The 21,210-nt window shown below is 35.5% G+C and overlaps 1 protein-coding gene across 3 annotated transcripts in view; it reads right to left on the bottom strand.

Moving 5' to 3' along the window:
- The window catches only part of PTPRO (protein tyrosine phosphatase receptor type O), a 198,452-nt gene that overhangs the window by 70,065 nt on the left and 107,177 nt on the right, over nt 1–21,210 (bottom strand). For all 3 annotated transcript variants that reach the window (XM_019744758.2, XM_019744759.2, XM_074325980.1), the window contains 8 exons: nt 17,544–17,702; nt 15,598–15,750; nt 13,386–13,829; nt 11,724–11,885; nt 9,071–9,267; nt 2,140–2,260; nt 1,451–1,644; nt 401–512 (listed from right to left, as the gene is read on the bottom strand). In XM_019744758.2, coding sequence (XP_019600317.2) covers nt 401–512; nt 1,451–1,644; nt 2,140–2,260; nt 9,071–9,267; nt 11,724–11,885; nt 13,386–13,829; nt 15,598–15,750; nt 17,544–17,702 — 1,542 coding nt within the window. The remainder of the gene's footprint in view (nt 1–400; nt 513–1,450; nt 1,645–2,139; nt 2,261–9,070; nt 9,268–11,723; nt 11,886–13,385; nt 13,830–15,597; nt 15,751–17,543; nt 17,703–21,210) is intronic.

Consider the following 21,210-nt stretch of genomic DNA (forward strand, 5'->3'; position numbering starts at 1 on the left):
ACCTCTTGCAGTGGACAATACCGCAGTCAGCCTGTGACTTTAAAAATGGCTTCATTAATAAGGAAATTGAGGCACTCTAGCAAATATAATCATCAAATGGGTAAAGTCAGCTGAGTGCAGCATTAAGCTGAAAGCTCTGCCTGCTACATCTCTATTCTAATCAATTCAAAACAGGGCACATAAATCAAGGACAGTGACTCAGAAAAAAAAATATTGTAATTTTTAAAGGCTATCATTTAAACACATAATGAATTTTCAGAATCAAGCCTATTATCTTCCATGACCTTGATGCTCCATCAGTCCTGAGTGAAGGACTAGCAGTTTCTGGAGATGTATTCCTTCAGAAACTCCGCAAAATAGTGTTCTCTCCTCAGGAAACCATTTCCCATGCACCACTCACCTGTTATAAAGCTTATGGTGGAACTGTCACAACAGCTCAATTCTGGGTCTCCCCATGTCACCATGGTCACTCGAAAGTTGTAGTACCATGCGGGCAACAGATTAGCTATTCTCTAAAAAAAAGCAAGGAGACAAAAGACTAAGGGGGAAAATCATATTTTTTGGAATAGAATTACTTCTATTAAGCTATGAAAAAAACTGATGAGTAATTTTTATTTTCCTTTCTGTGCCTTTTTAAATTTTCCATAAAACAACAACAAAACTTCCTTTTGGAATGAGATGAAGTGGAAATAAAATGATATACAAAAATACAACATAATTTAAAAAAACTGATTCAAAGGTACAGAGCCAAATATTTCTTCAATATTGGTTTCACTTTTCAGTGTCCTAAGTTATACTGCAAAATAAAACAGTACTTATTTGCAAGTGACTGTGTGTACACATCTCCCTATTTCTAAAACAAGTGACCTTTCACAACTCTGTATTCTCCCAGCTTGGACCATAAGCATGTGTCATCAACAGCATAGAGGGCAATTGTGTACTTCATGTGTGACCTATAGGTAACTGCACTTTAAAAATTATTCAAGCTTTAAAAAGAGGAGTCTTTACCTGCTCTTTTGAAATGCATTCTTTAGTAGCCTGACATTATAAGTATTTAATTGATTTGTAGATGTCAAGAACAGTCATCATTACACGTAAGCAGTGTCAACTAATTATTAAATGATGAAAGCTAATCTCTCGTGTTTTTCTCTTCCAGAGCAGAAGGAAACAATTAACACTTGATAGCGCTACTAAAATGTGAATTAACAAATAAACTCAATTAGGGGTGAAAGCTAGTTTCATGCAATTTTCCTTCTTTCTCTCTAAAAAAACAAAACTAAAAATAATCCTAAAAGCAAAAGCAACCAAACAAACCTTGAAAGTAGCAAGCTACCTGTGTGTATTTACAAAGCGATCTAATTTACAGATAATTTTACTGACATTTGGTACATACAGTACAGGCATATCTGTTTACACAGGAAAGTGTGACAGCTGGTTAAGAAAAGGTTACCACTGATGCAGTTAAGGAGACAGTCGCTGCTATTTCATAGTAGGTTGTCCACTCTGATGTCATTGTTGTAGGGTTGAAATAAAACATTTCAACCACATATTTTCTGAACACTCCTAAGTAAGGTCTGGTCCAGCTCAAAACCACTGCTGTAGGACCCAAGGGGTAGAGCATTAAATCCTTTATTCCAGTTGGAACTAAGAAGAAGGGAGGTGGGAGTAAAAAAAGAAAGTCAATAAGGAATGTTTAATATCTTAGCAATGGTTTCAAACTTTTACTTAACTAGGGTTTTCACTCTTCTGATCCAATCATTGAAAACTAAACATATTTGCCTCTGATATTTTCCCCCTAAGTAGTAAATGTTATGTATGTCCTCCAGCTATACAATTATACTAGTTTATTACTCTGAAGGCGGGTTATTGGGTGAACAAGTATGGGTCACTCATATATGATGATAATGACTTGAGCTTGGACATTGCACCCCTCCAAACAATTTTTTTAAGTTTATTGGGGTGACAATTGTTAGTAAAGTTACATAAGTTTCAAGTGTACAATTCTGTATTACATCATCTGTATATCACGTTGTGTGTTTACCACCCAGAGTCAGTTCTCCTTCCATCACCATATATTTGATCCTTTTTACCCAAACAATTATTTTAATAAAGTTATTATTCTTGTAGCTGGCAACTTACCAATGGCAAATGTCACGGGATCTGAAGGTGGTCCAATCAAAGGGCCTTTTCTTAGGTACATCACAACCTGGTATTGGGCACCAGGAACCAGATTTTCAATAATAGATTTGCTTGAGTTCACCTTTAAATCAAACACCCAATAAGATTCATTTAGAGCTGGGCTTTCAAGGCTAAAATTGAATTCAGAGATTCTGTGGAACCATAGATGACTTCGAAATCCAAAAACCTTTACTCATGTTGGGGAAGGTCAGATTTCAAAATTTTGATGATTTATAGGTTCTGTGAATACTGAATGTTAACAGCACATTCTAATTCTATGGCTGGATTTAATAAAACCCATGAACTACTTTATACCCATCAATGTCAATTGTAACTATGTACACTAGAGACACATCAGCTTCTAACCGTAATCAAATCAGCAATACCATAAGGATAGTCTGACATACTAAATTGTAGTGTCAGCTGATTGCATACAAAGATCAGTGCAGGAATGTCTTCAGTCCCTCGTCACTTAGAAGCATATAGTATCTAATTATAGAGATGGAAATGACTTCAGAGATCATCTAGTCCAAATCTCTCATTTAATAGATGAAGAGAGTAAAGCCAAAGACGGTCATGGTCCCATATTTAGATTCAGTGTTGGGACTAGAAGCCTAGCGTTGTGACCTCTAATCCACATTACAAGCCAGTTACAGGGCTGAGCATCGAGATACAGCAGTAAGCACTTTGCAAGGCTATTATGACCCATGAAAGAATGATGTAGAGAACAGTTCTCACTTAGATGAGCTCATCTTTACTGTCCTTTATTGAACTTTTGGTTATGTAGCAAATACCATAAAGAGAAAAATAGTGAGAGCAGATACATGAATAAAATATATCCCTTAAAGTAGAATGTTGGTGTGTACAAGGATTGATGATTCAACTAACAGGCTAGGAAGTATGCTGCTTTAACCTTTAGTGCTTCTAATATTAAGACAGGCTGCCTTAGTGGAAAAAACACCTGTTCTCTATTCAGACTGTCTGAGATCAAATCTTAACTCTACCCCTTATAAGCATGGGAATTTATTGATAACTTGTAATTTTAAAAATAATTCTTACCTTGGTTTCCTTATTGATAAACCATAGACAATACTATTATGTACCTCATAGAGTTGTAAATATGCTTAAACTGTAGTATAAGTAAAGCTAACTCCTACTACTCATCAACTTTTTGGCTTCTAGGGTACATAACATTGTAAAATTGCTGCAGGAAGGAGAATGAATCAGTGGCAAATAATACTGTTGACAGCTTGACTATACTATAATATAGTATTTTTTTTAGTCTCATCTCAATTTTAAGAAGACATACTACTGGTGATATGATATGATTTAAAACCTTTCCAATACCAGAAACAGATTCTACACAATAAAAATTGCATAATTTGAATTGGTACAACTTGCTCTACACATAAGTAGGGGGAACAGCATATCAAAATTTCTTTTCCATTTACTTGACCAAAATAAGATTAAACTGAATTAATAAGTTAGCATTTCTACCTTTCCTTTCCTATTTATACTCTTTTATATCAGGGTTTCTTGTCCATGTTTTAGAATTTAATTCTGCTACAAGCCATCTAGACAAAGCTAGTCAACGAGATATACTCAACTGAGAGCATTTCCTAAAAAAACAAACTATGCCCAACTACATGTATGTTACACACAACTAAGCAGTACTGTTTTATTTCCTTAAAATACATTTTTAAGTGATAAAACTAAGATTTGCTCATTGTAAAAATTTTTCACACAGAAGAGTAAATGAAGTAAATTGAAAGTCTTATTATACACCTCCCACTATTTGCAACATTTTGGTGGGCAATCTTCCAGGCTTCTCTCTCTCTCTCTCTCTCTCTCTCTCTCTCTCTCTCTTTATATACATATATATATATATATATATGTATATACATATATATATATGTATATGCATATACATAACTATCATGATATTGAACCATATAGATGTTACATTATCAACATTGCTCCAAATATTTTAAAAGATTTTTATTAAAAATAGAGCTAGCATATAATATTATATTAGTGTCAGGGGAATGCCATAGTTATTCAACATTTATACACCTAAGGAAGTGATCACCATGATAAGTCCAGCAACTATCTGACACCATACTATGCTATTACAATTTTATTGACTATATCCCTTATGCTGTATGTTACATTCCTATGACTTACTTGTTTTATACCTGAAAATTTGAACCTCTTATTCCCCTTTATATTCTCCCCCTTTTTAATTTTTCAATTACATTTGACATTCAATATTATTTTATATTAATTTCAGGTGCACAGCATATGGTTAGACATTTATATATTAATAGTTTAAGAAGTGATCCCCTGACTAGTCTAGTACCCACCTGGAACTATACAGTTATTACCATATCATTGAATATTCCTATGCTTTACTTTACATCTTCATGACTATTTTGTAACTACTAATTTCTACTTAATGCCTTCACCTTTTTCACCCTGCCCCAACCACTTCCATCTCTCACCCCAACAAATCTAGTACCCTTCTGACACCAGACATAATTATTACAGTGTTATTGACTATATTCCTTATGCTATACCCTACATCCCCATTACTGCTTTGTAACAACTAATTTGTATTTCTTACTCCTGTCCCCCTGTTTTATATCCACACCGCCAATCCCCCCTCCCATCTGGAAACTATCAAAATGTTCTCTGTATCTATGAGTTTGTTTCTGTTTTGTTTGTTTGTTCATTTTGTCCATTAGATTCTACACACAAGTGAAGTCACATTGAATCTTTCTCTGTCTGACACTTCACTCATCACAATATGCCCCAGGTCCATTCATGGAAGAACCCATTCCCTTCCATGACTAAGCAATATTCCATTGTATATATGTACTACCTCCTCTTTGTCCATTCTTCCCTGTTGGATATCCAGGCTTCCTCCACATCTTGGCCATTGAAAACAATGCTGCAATGAACATATAGATGCACACAACCCCTCGAAGAAGCGTTTTGGGTTTCTTCAGATAAATACCCTGAAGCGGGATTACTGGGTCCTTCATAGTTCCTTCTTATAGCCTTTGTTTTAAAGTCAATTTTGTCTGGTATAAGTATTGCAACCCCAGATTTTTTTTTTCCTGTTTCCATTTTCATGAAATAAATTTTCCCTTTAATTTCCTTTTAATTTCCATCTTTGTGTCTTTTCAAATCTGAAGTAAGTCTCTTGTAGGCAACATAAGTAAGGGCTTTGTTTTCTTATCCATTCAGCCCTCCTATGTCTTTTTCGTTTGTTTGTTTCCTCCTGTGTCTTTTGACTAGAACATTTAATCCATTTACATTGAAAGTAATTGTTGATACATAGGTAGCTATTGCCATTTTATTCATAATTTTGATTTTGATCTTTTTTTTTTTTTTCCTGTCTTAACGAAAACCCTGTAACATTCCTTGTAATACTGGTTTGGTGGTGATGAACTCCTTGAGCTTTTTCTTGTGTGGGAAGCTCTTTATCTGTCCTTCAATTTTAAGTGTTAGACTTGCTGGGTAGAGTAATCTTGGTTGTAGGTCCTTGTTTTTCATCACACTGAATATTCTGTGCCAATCCCTTCTGGCCTGCAAAGTTTTTATTGAGAAATCAGTTGACAATCTTGTGGCGGCTCCGTTATAAGTTACTAGTTGCCTTTCTCTTGCTGCTTTTAGGATTCTCTCTGTCTTTAACCTTTGCCATTTTAATTATAATATGCCTCGGTGTGGTCCTTGTTTGGGACTCACTGTGCTTCCTGAACTTGTATGTCTATTTCCTTCACCAGGTTATGAAAGTTTTCAGTCATTATTTCTTCAAATACACTCTCAATCCCTTGCTTTCTTTCTTCTCCTGGTATGCCTATACTGTGAATGTTGTTACGCCTGATGTTTTCCCAGAGGTCTCTTAAACTATCTTTTTTTTTTTTTAAGATTTTTTTTCTGTTCTAATTAGGGTGTTTTATGCTAACTTGTCCTCCAAATCACTGATTTGATCCTATGCTTCATCTAGTCTGCTGGTGATTCTAGTGTACTTTTTGTTTCAGTTATCGTATTCTTCAATTCTGATTGGTTATTTTTATGGTTTCTTTGATCTTTTTTATGTTTGCTCTCTCTTTGTTGAAGTTCTAAGTTCCTTGAGCATCCTTCTATCATTGTTTTCAATTCTGTCTCTGGTGGATTGCTTGCCTCCATTTTGTTTAGTTCTTTTTCTGGAGTTTTCTTCTGTTCTTTCATTTGGGATGTATTTCTTTGTTTCCTCATTTTGGCTGCTTCCCCGTGTTTGTTTTCAAGTATTAGGTAGATCTACTACGACTCCCAGTCTTGGGCAGGTGGCCTTATGTAATAGGTGTCCTGTGAGCCCTGGCACAGTCTTTCTGGTCTCCTGAGCTGGGTGCTCCAGGAGTGTCCCTTGTGTGGATTGTGTGTACCTTCCTGTTATAGTTGAGCCTTGACAGCTGTTGGCGTATCAGTGGGTGGTATGGACGCTCAAGCTGACTGGCTATGAGGTTTGGCTACGTCCACAGCTTATGGGCTGCTGTGCGGAGGTCTTAGCCCATGGAGCTGGATTTGCCCTAATGGGCTCTGGTGCCTATTGAGACCATCCTTTGTGTATGCTGCTTATGGGGCTAATTGGTTGGTCCTCTGCTGTGGTCTGAAGTCAGCCTCCAAGTATATTGGTTCTGGGTCCTCTTGGGAGGGGCTCCCAAGTTTTGGGTGGAGGCCCAACTCAGCCACTCCCTGTGACTGGCCTGGGAGTACCTGGTAGGAGCTACAAAGTGATCCAAAGACCACAGTTGGTTGCTTCCTTTGCTATACTTGGAGGCAAGTGGGAGAGTCCACGCTGTGAACCAAGGATGGCTGTCCTCAGTAGAAGATCTGGGGTAGCTCCCCAAAAAACCAGTACACTCCAAGATCTGCTGCTACCTATTGGCTCCTGTAAGGTTCAATCACTGATAAAGCCTTCTTTGGTATGCAAGTCGGGTGAGGCAGGGTCTTAGTGTCAGCAGAGTGGAGCAGCAGAGCTCACCAGGCCAATCAGATTCCGATTTGGCCGGGGGGGTGGGCTCAACACAGGAAAGATGGCACCATCTCGGATCTCTTCCCAGTTTTTGAGACTTTTTGAACTGATGTCTCCTCATCTGATACTGTGTGAACACACGAGTGTGTGTGTTTGTGTGTGTGTGTGTGTGTGTGTGTGTGTGTGTAGTGAAGCAATGGATGATGGAGGTATAATAATAACACAATCTCCAAAACATTCTTGTGGTAATTGAGATAACACCTAGCACAGTGGTTTAGTTCCTATGCTTCTTTTTAAATATTGGCTTCCTTGCCTATAGTCCTTAACAGTTTCATGTTTGCACTTCATGAAGGTGTTGTCAAAGTACACTTAGATCAACCTTTTCTGGCTCATTTATAATTTATACTATCTATACCTTTAGCCTTTTGCTTCTATGCAAAAGATGTGTAATTTGTACATTGGATGGGGCAAGGAAGAAATGTACCTTTGAGCAGTCAAGTTCAAGGTCACACTCTGTAAGAGAAACATTTTTCTGTCAATGTAGAAAGCCAGTCATCTTTGGTATGCTCAGGGAGGGAAGCTAATAAGCTACACAGTGAGCCATGATTACTTGTTAATTGGTTCAGCATATTTACTCTGTAATTTAATTCAAGTCAAGGGGTGGCCCATCTTCAAGTAAGGGCTTATCTCAGCGCTCTAAGGCTTTCTAGTGCTCCAAAGACTACGATTCCTGAATTCATTTTATCATTTTAAAATTTCTTACTCTTTGAATTTCAGCAAATGCCTGACTTTTGTGGGATAAGTGGAAACATCCCAAACAGGTTTCATATAGCAAACATCTTCTTTGAGTATTATATTTCCAGTGTATTCCACATGAATTGATAATGTTTTTGCCTTTAGGGAAGTGAATATTGTGTTTCTAAGACACCAAGAATCAGTAAATTTGATCTAACAAAACAATAAAACCAGGTTTTCAGAAAATAGGACTGGGTTCCAGGCTTCCCGTGGGCATTCAGGGCATCAGAGAACAAGGTCTACTCTTGGGCCCAAACTGTGTGGTTTCACTCAGGACTGATGACTGGCTTTTGGCACACATTCTGGTAGCCACGCCCAGAACTACTGATTTGCACACTGTTTCCACTTGCCTCTCACACTCTCTTGTGCTTAGCTAACTCCTATTCATGTTTCAAAACTCTCCTCAGTTGTGATTAGTGAGCCATGCATACTTTTAATTTTTGAATTATTTTTTCAGTGAGCATGCATTCATTTTATAGTTAAAATAACAAGAAAAAGAGCTCTGCCCCCCACCCCCAAATAAAACAAACAAACAAAAACTGCCTCAAACCCTCTGCTTGGTTGTCACCTCCCCTGCGGGAAGTTTTTCTCACCAGTTTCTCAATGCTCTTGACCCAGTCCATATTTACTCATGCCTAGCTCCTTTCTATGAACTTATATGATCCCTCGATCACTTACTTTTAGCTTAGGCCTTATTTTATACTCTGCAGTAATTATATGTCCGTTTTTCCAATGTTCTCACTAAACTGTAAACTCTGCAAGAGTGGGACATATAAAAATTATCTAGATTCCCCAACACCTACCTTAGTACCTGGCACACCATAGGTGCTCAGTAAATTATATTGAATGAGGAGTAAAAGTGAAAGGAAGATGGCCATCCTCAGAGGGAAAGGAAGATGACTAACCACAGACCCATGCATACTCATTTCCCAGCTCCTCTCGGACTCTGGGTATCACTGCTTATAATGCACCCTGGAGACCCGAGCGCAGCTTCTCGCAATGGCCTCCTCGCATTGCCCATGAGGCTGGGCTGCAGTTGGTGAGTGAGCGAGCCTGGCAGCGGTTCCTTTCCTTTACCTGAGTGCAGTACTGTTTTTCTAGCCTCTGGCTCTCCTTTTGTTTCTGGCAGGTGAGTGACACCACAGACACGATGGTGCCATTGTAGTTCTCTTGGGAAGATGTCCAGGACGCCAAGGCTGTGGTTGGGCTTAACACATGGACACTCACGTGCTGGGGCTTCTCAGTTAGTTCTTCCATCCACTCTCCTGAAGGGCCTGGACATGTCAAATGAGAACACAAGGGATGTTTTATGCTGAGCTGGTTGTGATAAAGCATTCTAGTTTTAAAAGGAATGTTGTTTTCCTTTGCCCTTACAAAGATTTTCACAGTAAGACTGGCAGCCAGACCGGCAGGCTGTACATTCTTGGCCTAGTGGCCTAGCTAGCATCCTCCATTGCAACGCTCACCATTCACCTGAACAATAGCAGCAGCAACAAAACCAGTTCTACTGAGAGGTGGAAGCTCCACTTCAACTGTTACGTGCATCTGAGATTAGTCTGGTAAACTCTTCACCATAGAGAATTTACTTCTCTTTTAACAGAGTAGGTCTGGCAGTGTGGTATTTCATCAATATTTATAATTTCTTTGCCGTTAGGATCTTTGGTCTCTGGAAATAATTACTTTGAAATTCAAATTAGCCTCTACTACAATTGTGGGGATGGGGGTGGGGGGCAAGCCAAATGAGAAAGATCAGAAAGATCAAAGAGATAAGGTGTGACTATATTAGACCAGACATGGGCAACAGGCCTTGTATTAAGCTGGCTGAAACTGGGCTGATAATTTGAAGACGGGGCGGTTCCTCATGATAAAATATCTCCATGGAAGTACCTGCCATTAGCTTTCTTCTTTTAAGTTTCTAAAGTGGTTATTAGCACAGTGCCTGGCACATAGCAAGGACTCAAGAAATGTTAAGGTGACTATTACTACAGAAACTCCCTGTCACAATGCAAATGTGCCACTTCCTTTTATTTGTTTAGAAAACATTTCTGAGTTCCTTAATGGAAAGCTGTATTCCTAGGTTGGAACCCAGGAGAGGAAAAGGAGAAAGTGGCTCTGATGGGGAAAGGCAATCTCAGGCTCACTGTAAATAGAGCAAAGGAAATATCAACAATAAAAAATGATAATAATGGTGATGGCAAAGAGATACAGCACTCGTTATGCACTAGGCCCAGTTTTAAGTCTATATGTGTTTATATATTTCAATCCTTTAATTTTCGTAACAAACCTATGAGATAAGTACTAATATTAATCTCACTTTTAGATGAGGTAATTGAAGCAGAGATAGGGAAACTAGAGCTGAGATTCACACATAGGATGTCTGGTTCCAAAATCCAAGCAGGAGTTCAATAAATATTTGTTGAATGTACAACAGAATTAATAAGTACCCAAATAGTACAACCCCAGGCTAGGATTTTATAATTTGCTACGAGAAGCAAGATAACAAATAAAATAAATCTAGAAAAATACCACACATATATAAACTGTGTGTTTGGTGTTATGAGCTATGAAACAGTAGAAACTTAGAGAAAGGGGCCAGAATAGTTGAAGGCATTTTCCTGGAAGGCATTAATACTTGCTGTGGATCTGTATGAGCAGACAAGGAAATCTTTTAGTTGATGAAACATTTTTAGCCTCATAGGAAGAACTGAATACTAAACTTTGTTCTCAAGTGGTCATTCTCAAGTGATCTCGGGTCACAGTTGAAAGACATACAAGGCATTTTTGAATATTTCTGCATGCCTAATGGATTTTTCAGGCCTTTTATCACCGGTGGTATTTGTGGTTTCTTTGGTAAAACTGTTACATGGGACATTTTCAACATTCTTAAACTCCTAGGTAAACTGATCTGCACCCTCTGCCCTCCTCATCTTTCTCCTGCCCACCTTTTTGTGAACTCTTTGATGAAAGGTGGTATTTTGCCTTTGAAGTAGGTGGTCATCCTTTTCTGAGAGAAATTTTTATCTATTACCTTCCATTTTTTTTCCTTTCTGCTGATGAGAGGCACATTTAACTCCTGATAATCTACGTAATTGATTTTTGGCTTCTAAACTTCTGGTAACCATAGTCAGATTAGCTAAAAATGTTACAGACATGCACTATTTGAGCAGCTTTTAGAAGCTACTTATTGCTCTGTTATTACTCTTTATGGAATCAATATAAACCACCTTAAGTCTTGACATTGGAGCTGTGAGGATGCTCTAGCTTTGTCTTCTTGTACCAATTTTATGGTTACTACCTGGGTCTTACTACGCTTCAATCTTTGTCTTTCTTTTGAGCTCTGTAAGCTCAATACTCTAATGAAACTTTCCCATAGTTCAACAATATCAATTTTCACCACAACCTCAAGCAAAAGTCGTATTTCCCAAACTGTGTGTTCATGTCCTTTGAGAGTTTTGGGGACTAGTGTGAAAGGTCAGCTTAATAACTCTGCAGTTATCACAATAATAATAAAAGAATCCTTAAGTTAAATGTCTGAATATGTTTGTGACTATTAAACATAAACGTATTTCCTCTGCTGTCAAAATTTCATGTATCTGGAACTCTCCTGACCTTGAAGAATTCTCAGGATCTCTAAGGTTTGATGAATAATTGCAGCCTGAGCATCATTAATCTCACTAGTTCCATTGTTCTAGCTCTCCTGTAAGTACAAAATAGTCTCTTTGGTACTTACTGATATAAAAACTGAGTGATTTTGCTGACTGACTTTTTCGAGTTTCACAGGATCCCGAGGAACTAAAGGTTGTCACAGATAACTTATATTTCCCAGGCTCCTTCAGTTCTGCAACAAATTCATGTGCTTCTTCATCCACTGTCAGATATTCAGTAAAGTTTTCTAAATTATATATAAAAAAGAGAATACATATGAATTGATAACTAGAAAGGCTTTGAATACAGACAAGATAATTAATAGAAAAATGTATCTTTTTATATTGTCTCCTTTCTTTTATCAAATTCAATTATACCTATAAAGGTACTATAAGTGAAAAATGACTAAGGGTTCAAATTTATTTTCACAATACTTTTAAATAATCAAACTAAAATATGGTGTCTAAATCCATAAAACAAAGGTGAGTATATATGCGCATTCTTACACACTGTCATTCAACAAAATTATATGCATAAAATAGAAGTAGAATACTTGGAGGAAAAAGCAATAGTTGAATTTCTCATTTGGATATAAGGGACAAAAAATAAGCAACAACAAATATCCTTTAAGTTCTTTGTGGTATGACTAAACATTCAACAAATAACTTAAGATATATTGAATTATTTCTAGTTAGAAATGATTCCTCTGGATATATTTTCTGACACTTATAATATTTTTTCCTTGATAGTTTGCTTCCGGAACTTTTAAAAGTAAATATTTAGGTATGATTTACTGGTCTATCATCTAGCATAGAGGAATCTACAGCTTTTGTATCTCATTCTACTGAATAAAATAGGAGTAAACAATATATAATATATGAGACTACATGATCTTAATGTCCTACCTTGAAAATAAAGCGGTCATTTGAATTTTGACAACTTGACAAAGTTTACCACCCAAACTACTAGACTAGAAAGTTTAAAATGAAGAGTTATTGTAAAAACAAAACAAACAACAAATAACTATAAAAATCTACCAAACAATTCAGATATGATTCACCTAAGTTTACTGACTGTCATGGCCTTGCTTTTTATAAATTAGTGGGCTGAAATATAAAGAGTGACTCTCAGATGCTGGATACATGAATACAACAAATAATACAAGTAGCTATAGTGGAAATATCAGTTGCGATGTGTTTTCTGTTTTACTACCAATTTGTCTTTTGAAAAATATGAGTGGTGCTGGTTCCAGAAGAGTACACCCTAAGGGAAATAAGTAAGAATGGCTATATAAGCCAGACACAGGCTTGATACTCTTGGGAAAATAGCCATTGTGTCAGGCAGATTCTTTTGTTGTACGCTTCACAAATTTATGAAAACAGAAAATTTCTCCAGGATATTTTATAATTTGTGATGCTTAGATCTTTAGTTCGAAATCTTTCCAAACATAAGGATTCCCTCAGTAGTTTGGGGTATATGAAATATTGGGCAGTGAAATGCATACAGTTGCCAGTACTTGCAACTTATGTACTACCCAAACCTGCAGATTCTGACCTGTTCATTTTCTTTTCTAGTCTCAGCTCCCATTGGATACTTAATTCAATTCCTCTCTTCCTTTATCACTTTTCTTTGGATATTAACTGTCTCCCATCCATCTTTCTTCCTACACTTAAATTTTAAAATGTTTCAATTTCCTTTTCTTTGATTGTATCATTTCTTATTTCCTCCGATTTGCTATTGCTTTTACCTTCTCTTTCTATGTGGACATGGAACCCATCAAAGGCAGTGGGTGGCTTTGGTGGTAACCAACTCAATATCATTTGCACAGGGAAAAAAGAGAAAGAGCCTAATGTCGACTTCTCTGTTTCACTGAGTGTATTGTTATTTTCGTATCCAATGGGAAGTACACTGACAAATTCATCTTCACTTTCAGGAGTTGCAGATGCACTGTCCCACCAATATGGTGGGGATGTAGTTTCGTAGTCACTGCTGTTAATATCAGGCCAACCAGAAGAAATGTTGCCAGAGGGGATTTCAGGAGTTTCATCTGTAAAATGGAAGAGTTTGTCTTTTCCCATTGTATCTTGTGATTTCATGAACGATTCCTCTGGGAAACTGCCACTCTGTTCTTCCCAGTTGTTTTTGTTCAAGTTTACAATGCGAACTGAGATATTTCGAGGTGGATAAGGGGCTGTAAGAGACAAAATTTTTATTTTATTTTATATTTATTTTATTTTAATTTCAGTAATTTTTAACTCTATTATCGTGATTACTTGATCTATTGAGTCAAATGCACAAGCAGATTTACAAAATAGGATTTAGTTTCACTTCTATATTTCTATGTTCTAATTTACATCAAGAACAATTGTGGTTTGAAGCACATGTACATCTAAGATTTTGTGCATAATATGTACACATTAGTATATCACCAGTCACACCTCATATACATTAACTTGTGATACTACGCTTGTTTAAGTGGTAATTTAACAATTTTCAAGGCAGAGTTATGTAAATATTCTTCATCTTATCACAATCTCCTTTAAAAAAAAAACAACTGAGTATCTGTCACTGGATCTTTCTTACAAAAAAAAAAGCAATTACATATAGTGTACTTATAGTGACCCAGACAAAAGTACTACCTGGGACGTAGCTGCACTTAGGAGTGTCACATATATGAGTTGTCTTTAGAAACATTAACACACATGTTGGAAATATGGCTTTACTCCATGGCGTATAAAATGAAACATATACGCACAAAATGAGTCTATGCATTATAAAAGCATCCTTTTCTAGAGGTAGAAATTTATGAAGGCACACTGCATGGTCTCTACCTATAACAGTTTCCACCTATCCTTCAAATAGCATCTCAAATATCACCTCTTCCATGAACTTCTAATAAAAATTAATCTCTCCCTCATTTGTGTCATTCTATAACTTTGATCCTCTTTTCTAACATTTACCATATTCTGTCTTATATTATTGCCATTTGTATAGTACTTCTATCATTTTTAAGGACAGGGGACCTGTCTCACCAGTCTCTGTCTCCCTCTTTCTCAGTACTTAGAACAACTCCCATGTAAAAATGCTCAATTAATGTTTCTTTACTTGAACTGAATAATGAAAAATACAAATAGAATCTTAGATGTTGACATGAGGTGAATTACATAGTTTTTTTGTCTGGGCCTAATTAATGAGAATTATGACACCTTAGAATTTCAATTAGAAGGGTCCCAGGAGTGATCTAATATAACCCATTTCCAATATTCATTTGAATGCCCTCTCCAGAATTTCTACTGAGTACTTAGGCACATTAGGCACAGACAATTATATTGTGTAATTATATTGGACACTTATGTTGTTATTGATAATGGATATTTAGTAGGTGTATATTTTACACATCTGTTCTTCCATCCATCCATCCATCCATCCATCCATCCATCCATCCATCCATCCATCTATCCATCCATCCATCCATCCACCCATCCACCCATCCATGTATCCCATCCATTCATCCATCCTACAATAGTGCTTCATATTAGTGATGCTACTAAAAGTTAGCACTACAAGTTTTATTTATATATGATTCCCAATATTTTCCTTTAATAACCTGATAATATGTACTAGAACTTCTTCCATCTGTTTTTCTGCTATGTGGGCACATGGAATAACAGGTATTTGTCTAGTTAAGTTATTTAATTCTAACTTTTTGTAGTCTCATGTATTTTTTATTCAAAGATTATAAGCCTATGATTACATTAACATATTTTAGATTTTTCTTACTAAATATTTTCTTCAGTTCTTTTTACACTGATAGAAAATTTGTTTGGATTATTAAAATGTATATTTATTTTCTTTCTTAGCTCTGTAATAGAATTTTTCTTAGAACGATAAAAAGTATTATGCAACAACATATAATTTAATTATTTTTTTCACTAAATGTTATTCTTCAGATGACTTACCAGTTCTGTGCTGTTTGGGTTCATGACTGACACCACTATACTCCACAAGAGTACTTTTATTAAAAGTTGCCTCAGATACCAGCTGAAAGGTGATATTACTATAACATATTCCTGGCAGCCAGTGATTAAATACTGTTTTTCCCTTAAAGAAATCTGAGAAGAGAAAAAATCAATTATATTAAAATTTTGGTCTTTAAATAACACATACTTCTAAGAGTTCTAAACAGTATGATTAAATAGCCATAAATTAATATCTCCTTCAACTGCTGGCATGGACAGTAACTAAAAAATGGCATAAGGCTAGAGATGAAAATTTGGATCCCTAGACTCTAGTCTTGAAAGGCTTTTTCTACAAGAATTGGATAAAGTTGGAGTTAAATTTTTATTATAGGAACATTTGGTGTATTAAGTGGAAAAGTTCATATATAGAAATGCTATATATTAGGTTTATGTTAGCCATTTACTTTAAGATAAAAACCCAAGGTATTTTGCTACTTTATGATTTGGAAAAAAATATAAGTTTTACAAGAAATGCATTCACTAGGCTCACTTGTAAAAACTAGCCTATTTTAAAAGTAGAATGATTTATTTGACAGTTGGCAGACAGAACCTGCTCAAAAAAAGAAGAGATAAAAATTTGTATTTCATTTGGAAAACATTAAAGAAAGTAACAAATTTAGAAACCCAATCAAAGTTAGAAAAAAAATGAGGGAAAGAAATGAAAGTACCACTTACTGAATTAAAAGCCAAAAATAATTTTAAAAATTAATTGAAATAAAAGAGAGCATATTAATGTACTTATTTTAAAACTCGTGGCTTTTAACTCGACAAAAGTTCTAGTGATTGCTTTTTAATCACTCATAAACTTGTATTTGCATGTGATCAATAAGCAAATAAAGACCTACTTATTAATTTGCAGATAATGTTTTCATTGAAAATAAAGAATGCAATGATTTGTGGAATCTATGTTTATGTTTATTTAAATGTTTTAAAGTAAAAACAACTGTAAAATTCATTGCATATGTTTTAAACAGCGTCACACAAAAAAATAAGTAAGAAAAGGAAAGAAAAATAATCTATGGAAGAAAGGAATTCGTAAAAGTAACAAGTCGAAGTGACATTTTTCTGGATACCATGCCCTGTATGCTTCAGTATGCATTCTTCACACCATACATGTTTCCAGTTACAACTAGTAAACTTTGACACCATCACCTGAGCCTCCTGCACATCAATGTCAGGGTGTTGTGTCCGCAGAGTATTTCAGTTCCTCCATTTCAATTCACTTCCCAATGAAGCTGAATGCCCTCTCTCTTTCTCTCCCTCTTCCTTTCCACCCTTCCCCCTGATCCCTCACTCCACCTCAGTTTGCTCAGAGAAACTGACTTGGTTCTTCAGAAATTATTAATTCCCCTGGGCTCTTTTTACCTCACAGGTTCCCCATCAAACCGGTAAAAATAGTGAAATCAATTTTTGTATATTAATGCATTTAGCTGGTCATAAGATAAACGTATACAAAGGAACCAGAAAGCATTGTGTTTTGCATTTGAGAAAATCTTGGACCATCTCTAAATAAAACTTTGTGAAAGGCATCTCTCTAGCTTCCCAGTTCTAGAATTGCTCTTGTAACACATCCAGAAGGAAATGGCTAGGTGGAGTGTTTCTAAAAGTTTGAATTTATTTCCTGCACCTTTGGCAAGAATAACATGTAAGTGACAATAATTTGAATACTTTTTATACTTACGCATGGTACTTGACTCTAAATTAATGAACCAGAGTTCTAAGGGTCCTGATAACAAGATTTCCATGAATCCATAACTATTTTTAATGGTTCATTTATGGTAAAATAGTGAATTATAAGATTTCTTTAGAGCAAGAGAGAAGACCATTTGGCAAAAATCATGTAAAAAGTCAGGCATCGTTTAGTCAATCTTTCTTTCGTCTCTTACCTTTATATAACATTGTCCGGAAGTCTTTACCTTCCCAATAGCTTATGTTTACTCTTGTGAAAACATTATATTTTTCTGGATAATGAATTTCAAACAGGACTCCTGTTTCAGGAGAAGGTTTATAGTCATGTATTGAAACACTGGTTACAGGCAGAGGTCCTGCAGAAAGAAAGTAAATGAAGAAAGGGGAAATGGGGCAAAAGAAAGAAAGGTCATTATCCATACTTGGAAGTACCAAGGATTACACCTGTCAGAACTTTAAATGTATTTTTATCATTTGTGAGCACTAAATTCCTTACTACTCATGAGTTGAGTGTTCTTAGTAGTAACTGAAGTACATTTACATGGTGTTTTCTGCCTTTCAAATAATTTTCATATTTATTCTTTTATTTGCCTTTTGCAACAACCCTGAGATCTAGGAAACCCAAACAAAACAGATAAAAATAATGATAACTCAGAGACTTGAAATTACTTGTCAAAGGTAATTTAACAAGTATGTGGCAGAGTCTGTATCTCCAGATTCCTACTCGTTTTTCTTTTCCCTAAGCCAATAAAATTTGATATTTATAACACTAGTAACAGAAAATACATTTTGACTTAGACGAAGAATAAATGTTTATGTGATCGTTTATTTCTTTGAGTGAATTTAGTGCTAATTTTTCTATATTGAGTATAAGATTACAAACTATCTTATGTTGTGAGAATTAGTTTATGGTGTTTATCAAGCTAGTCTTTCTCCAGAATGTTTAATTCTGTTTTGCTTGAGTTGTTAATTCATCACAAAACTTTTTAAATACTCATTTTTAAAAAACTGTGATTGACGTATGTCTGTATCTCCCCCACATCCCATCCCTCAGTGAAAGTCTTGTAAAATGACAACTCCCCCACCTTTCAAAGTAACTATTGGATAAGTTTTACTTACATTTATTTTGTTCAAGAAAATATTTTAAATAATTTGGTTTGGAGTCAACTGTTGTATTACAGAAAAAAAATATTTTATTCAAAGTTTTAGAACAGAGAGGATTCTTGGACATAATATATAGACTAAATGAACGCAATGTCCTTAGTTTAAATTTTACACTTTTAAAATTTCAGTTTCAATAACATAGGAAGCCAAAATTTGGCTTAATTCATTCCACAAATAATTATCGAGTACCTAGTTTGTCTCAGTATGTAGCTAAATATCTCTTATTTTATTCCTTAGGATCTTAACCTATGTTTGCTTTTGCTTTTGATTGAGGAGATCCAGGAAAGATTGAAGCTGCATGTTAAAACTATGAGTTTTTCCCCTAGAATTTTCTTAAAAAACAAGCCAACATCTATAAAAAGTTAGGGAGGCCTTTAGATTGTACAATATATTATTGTCATATCCCTGTAGACTATGTGCTATATTCTGTTAAAATATTTCTATTTTATTTTTGCCTCCATCTTTGGTCTTCTTAAAGGTAACAGTTACAGAATGAACTCACTTAGGTGTCACACAAACAAACAACCTCTTGAAGGTTGAGTATTTCTCTTTGAATAATCCCAAAGAAGTTTTGAACCACTGAAGGTCTTTCTTTCAACCCAGTCTAATTACAAACCTAAGGAGTCTACCAAATCCAACTATTGACTCTGGATCTACACGAAACAAAACAAAAGCTAACAGCAAAAAGCAGCTACAGAGCATTAACTCTTCCATTGCTGCAGTCCAGTTTCACATCCTCACCAGGGATCTGTCTATAAGCAAAGCGCTTAGAGGTCCGTCCACTCAATGTTTCATGTCCGGAGACCTGAAACCTGTGCGTCAAAACCACAGTCCAACTTTGAAATTCAAGAGATACATGACGATTAGAGCACAGATATTTTATTTTGTGATTTGTTTTACTGCAGCAAGCTACTTATATTTAAAACAAAAAGAATTTTTTAAATGCCCACTTACATGTTTGCTTCGTATATTTTCCTCTGCTTCAGCATAGTGACCCAGGTCAGCTGTAAATTTTGAAGTCCAAGCCCAGGCATTACTGAAGCATATTTAATCCAAAATTTACTGTTTTCAATGGAACTCAAATGCAGTCTTTAAAAATATTTTACTGTCCAGTTACTTCCCTCATTATTATTTTAGAAATTAATGATGTGCCATAAACCAGAGCTGTTATTACTCATGTGTTTTTCAGCGATAACAAGGTTAAATCTTGACTTAATTCATTACTACTTTCTCTGCCAGCCACCCTATTACAGTTCTATTTCTTGTCTTAGGATATCAGGCTAGACTGGGCAGAGAAATGCACTTGTTAGAAAATATAACTCATTTTTTATCTTTATTACTTTTTTTGGTTTTCAAAAATTAAGCTTTACAGACATAATTGAAGCTCCCCCATATAATTTACCCAGATCCCATTTGCTTCCCACCATAACCAGAGGAAAATTATTACTCTAATTTGATGTTTATCTTTCCATGTATGACTATATTTTTTTTGCTTTTATATTTGTATGTGTCCAATATCCATATGGAATGTTATTTCACATGTTTTAAAATATGTTAATAGCAAGATATATATCATTTTGCAGCTCACTATTATCACCTAACTTTGCTTTCAAGATTTGTCCATTTTCACGCTAGCATCTCTGGAAACTTTATTTTAGTGTTCATTTTACAACTACAAAAACTACAATTTTGTGCTATTCTTTTGTTAGATTGGTTTTTTCAATCATTCATTTTTGCAAATAATGCTGCAATAAATGTTTTGGGACATGTTTCCTTAGATTGGAAATTCTGGATAGTAGGGTAAACACATCTTCAACTGTAAGAGATATTGTCAAAATGTGTTCTAACTTTATGTCAATTTACATATTTATCAAAAGTATATGATAATTCCTCTTTTTCCATATTATTTTCCAACACTTGCTTATATCAGCTTTTTAAATTTTTTCTACTCTGACGCATGTGAACTTCTGTCTTTGCTTTATTTTCTTGTTCGTGAAGGATGTTGATTGTCTTTTGACATATGTCTTAATCATTCATCTTTCCTTTTCATCACATTGTTTGATTCTTTTGCCTGTTTCTTGGGTTCTTTTCCCATATTTTCCTGCAAATTTGCTGCGCAACCTTCATCATATACCGCATTCTCATTGTAACTTTTTTTACTGTGTCCAGTACCTTCCTTCCGGATTTACCTTTCTTCTTAGTTAAGTTAGAATATGGGTGTTAAATTCTCCTGGCATTGTATACTAGAAAATTTCTTTGTTTTATTTTTCTTCTGGTTGTAGTTTAGCTGGGAATGAAACTGTATGTGGACAGATTTCCCTTCAGTACTTGGAAGATAGAGTTCCACTGTCTTCTCCAATTAATGTGGAACAGAAAATGTCTGTCAGTCTAGTAGTTATTCCTTTGTAGGTACTATGCTTTTTCCCCCTTTGGTACCTTCTAAGCTTTTTATTTATTTTTGCTTGTCCTTGATAATCTGCCATTTCACCATCACATATCTAGTTGTGTGGTTTTATTTTTGAATTGCCCTACAAGGTCCTGGGACTACTTTGTCAATCTATGGACTCATGCCATTCTTCAGGTCTTGGAAATTCTCATAATCATCTCTTTGAATATTGTGTCCATCATTCTCCCCATTTTCTTTTTCTTGAACTTTTAACCTCTTAGTTAGAGCATCTCTCACCTCCACACTTGTGAACT

The sequence above is a fragment of the Rhinolophus sinicus genome, linkage group LG02 (genome assembly GCF_036562045.2).
Source record: "Rhinolophus sinicus isolate RSC01 linkage group LG02, ASM3656204v1, whole genome shotgun sequence".
Classification (NCBI taxonomy): Eukaryota; Metazoa; Chordata; class Mammalia; order Chiroptera; family Rhinolophidae; genus Rhinolophus; species Rhinolophus sinicus.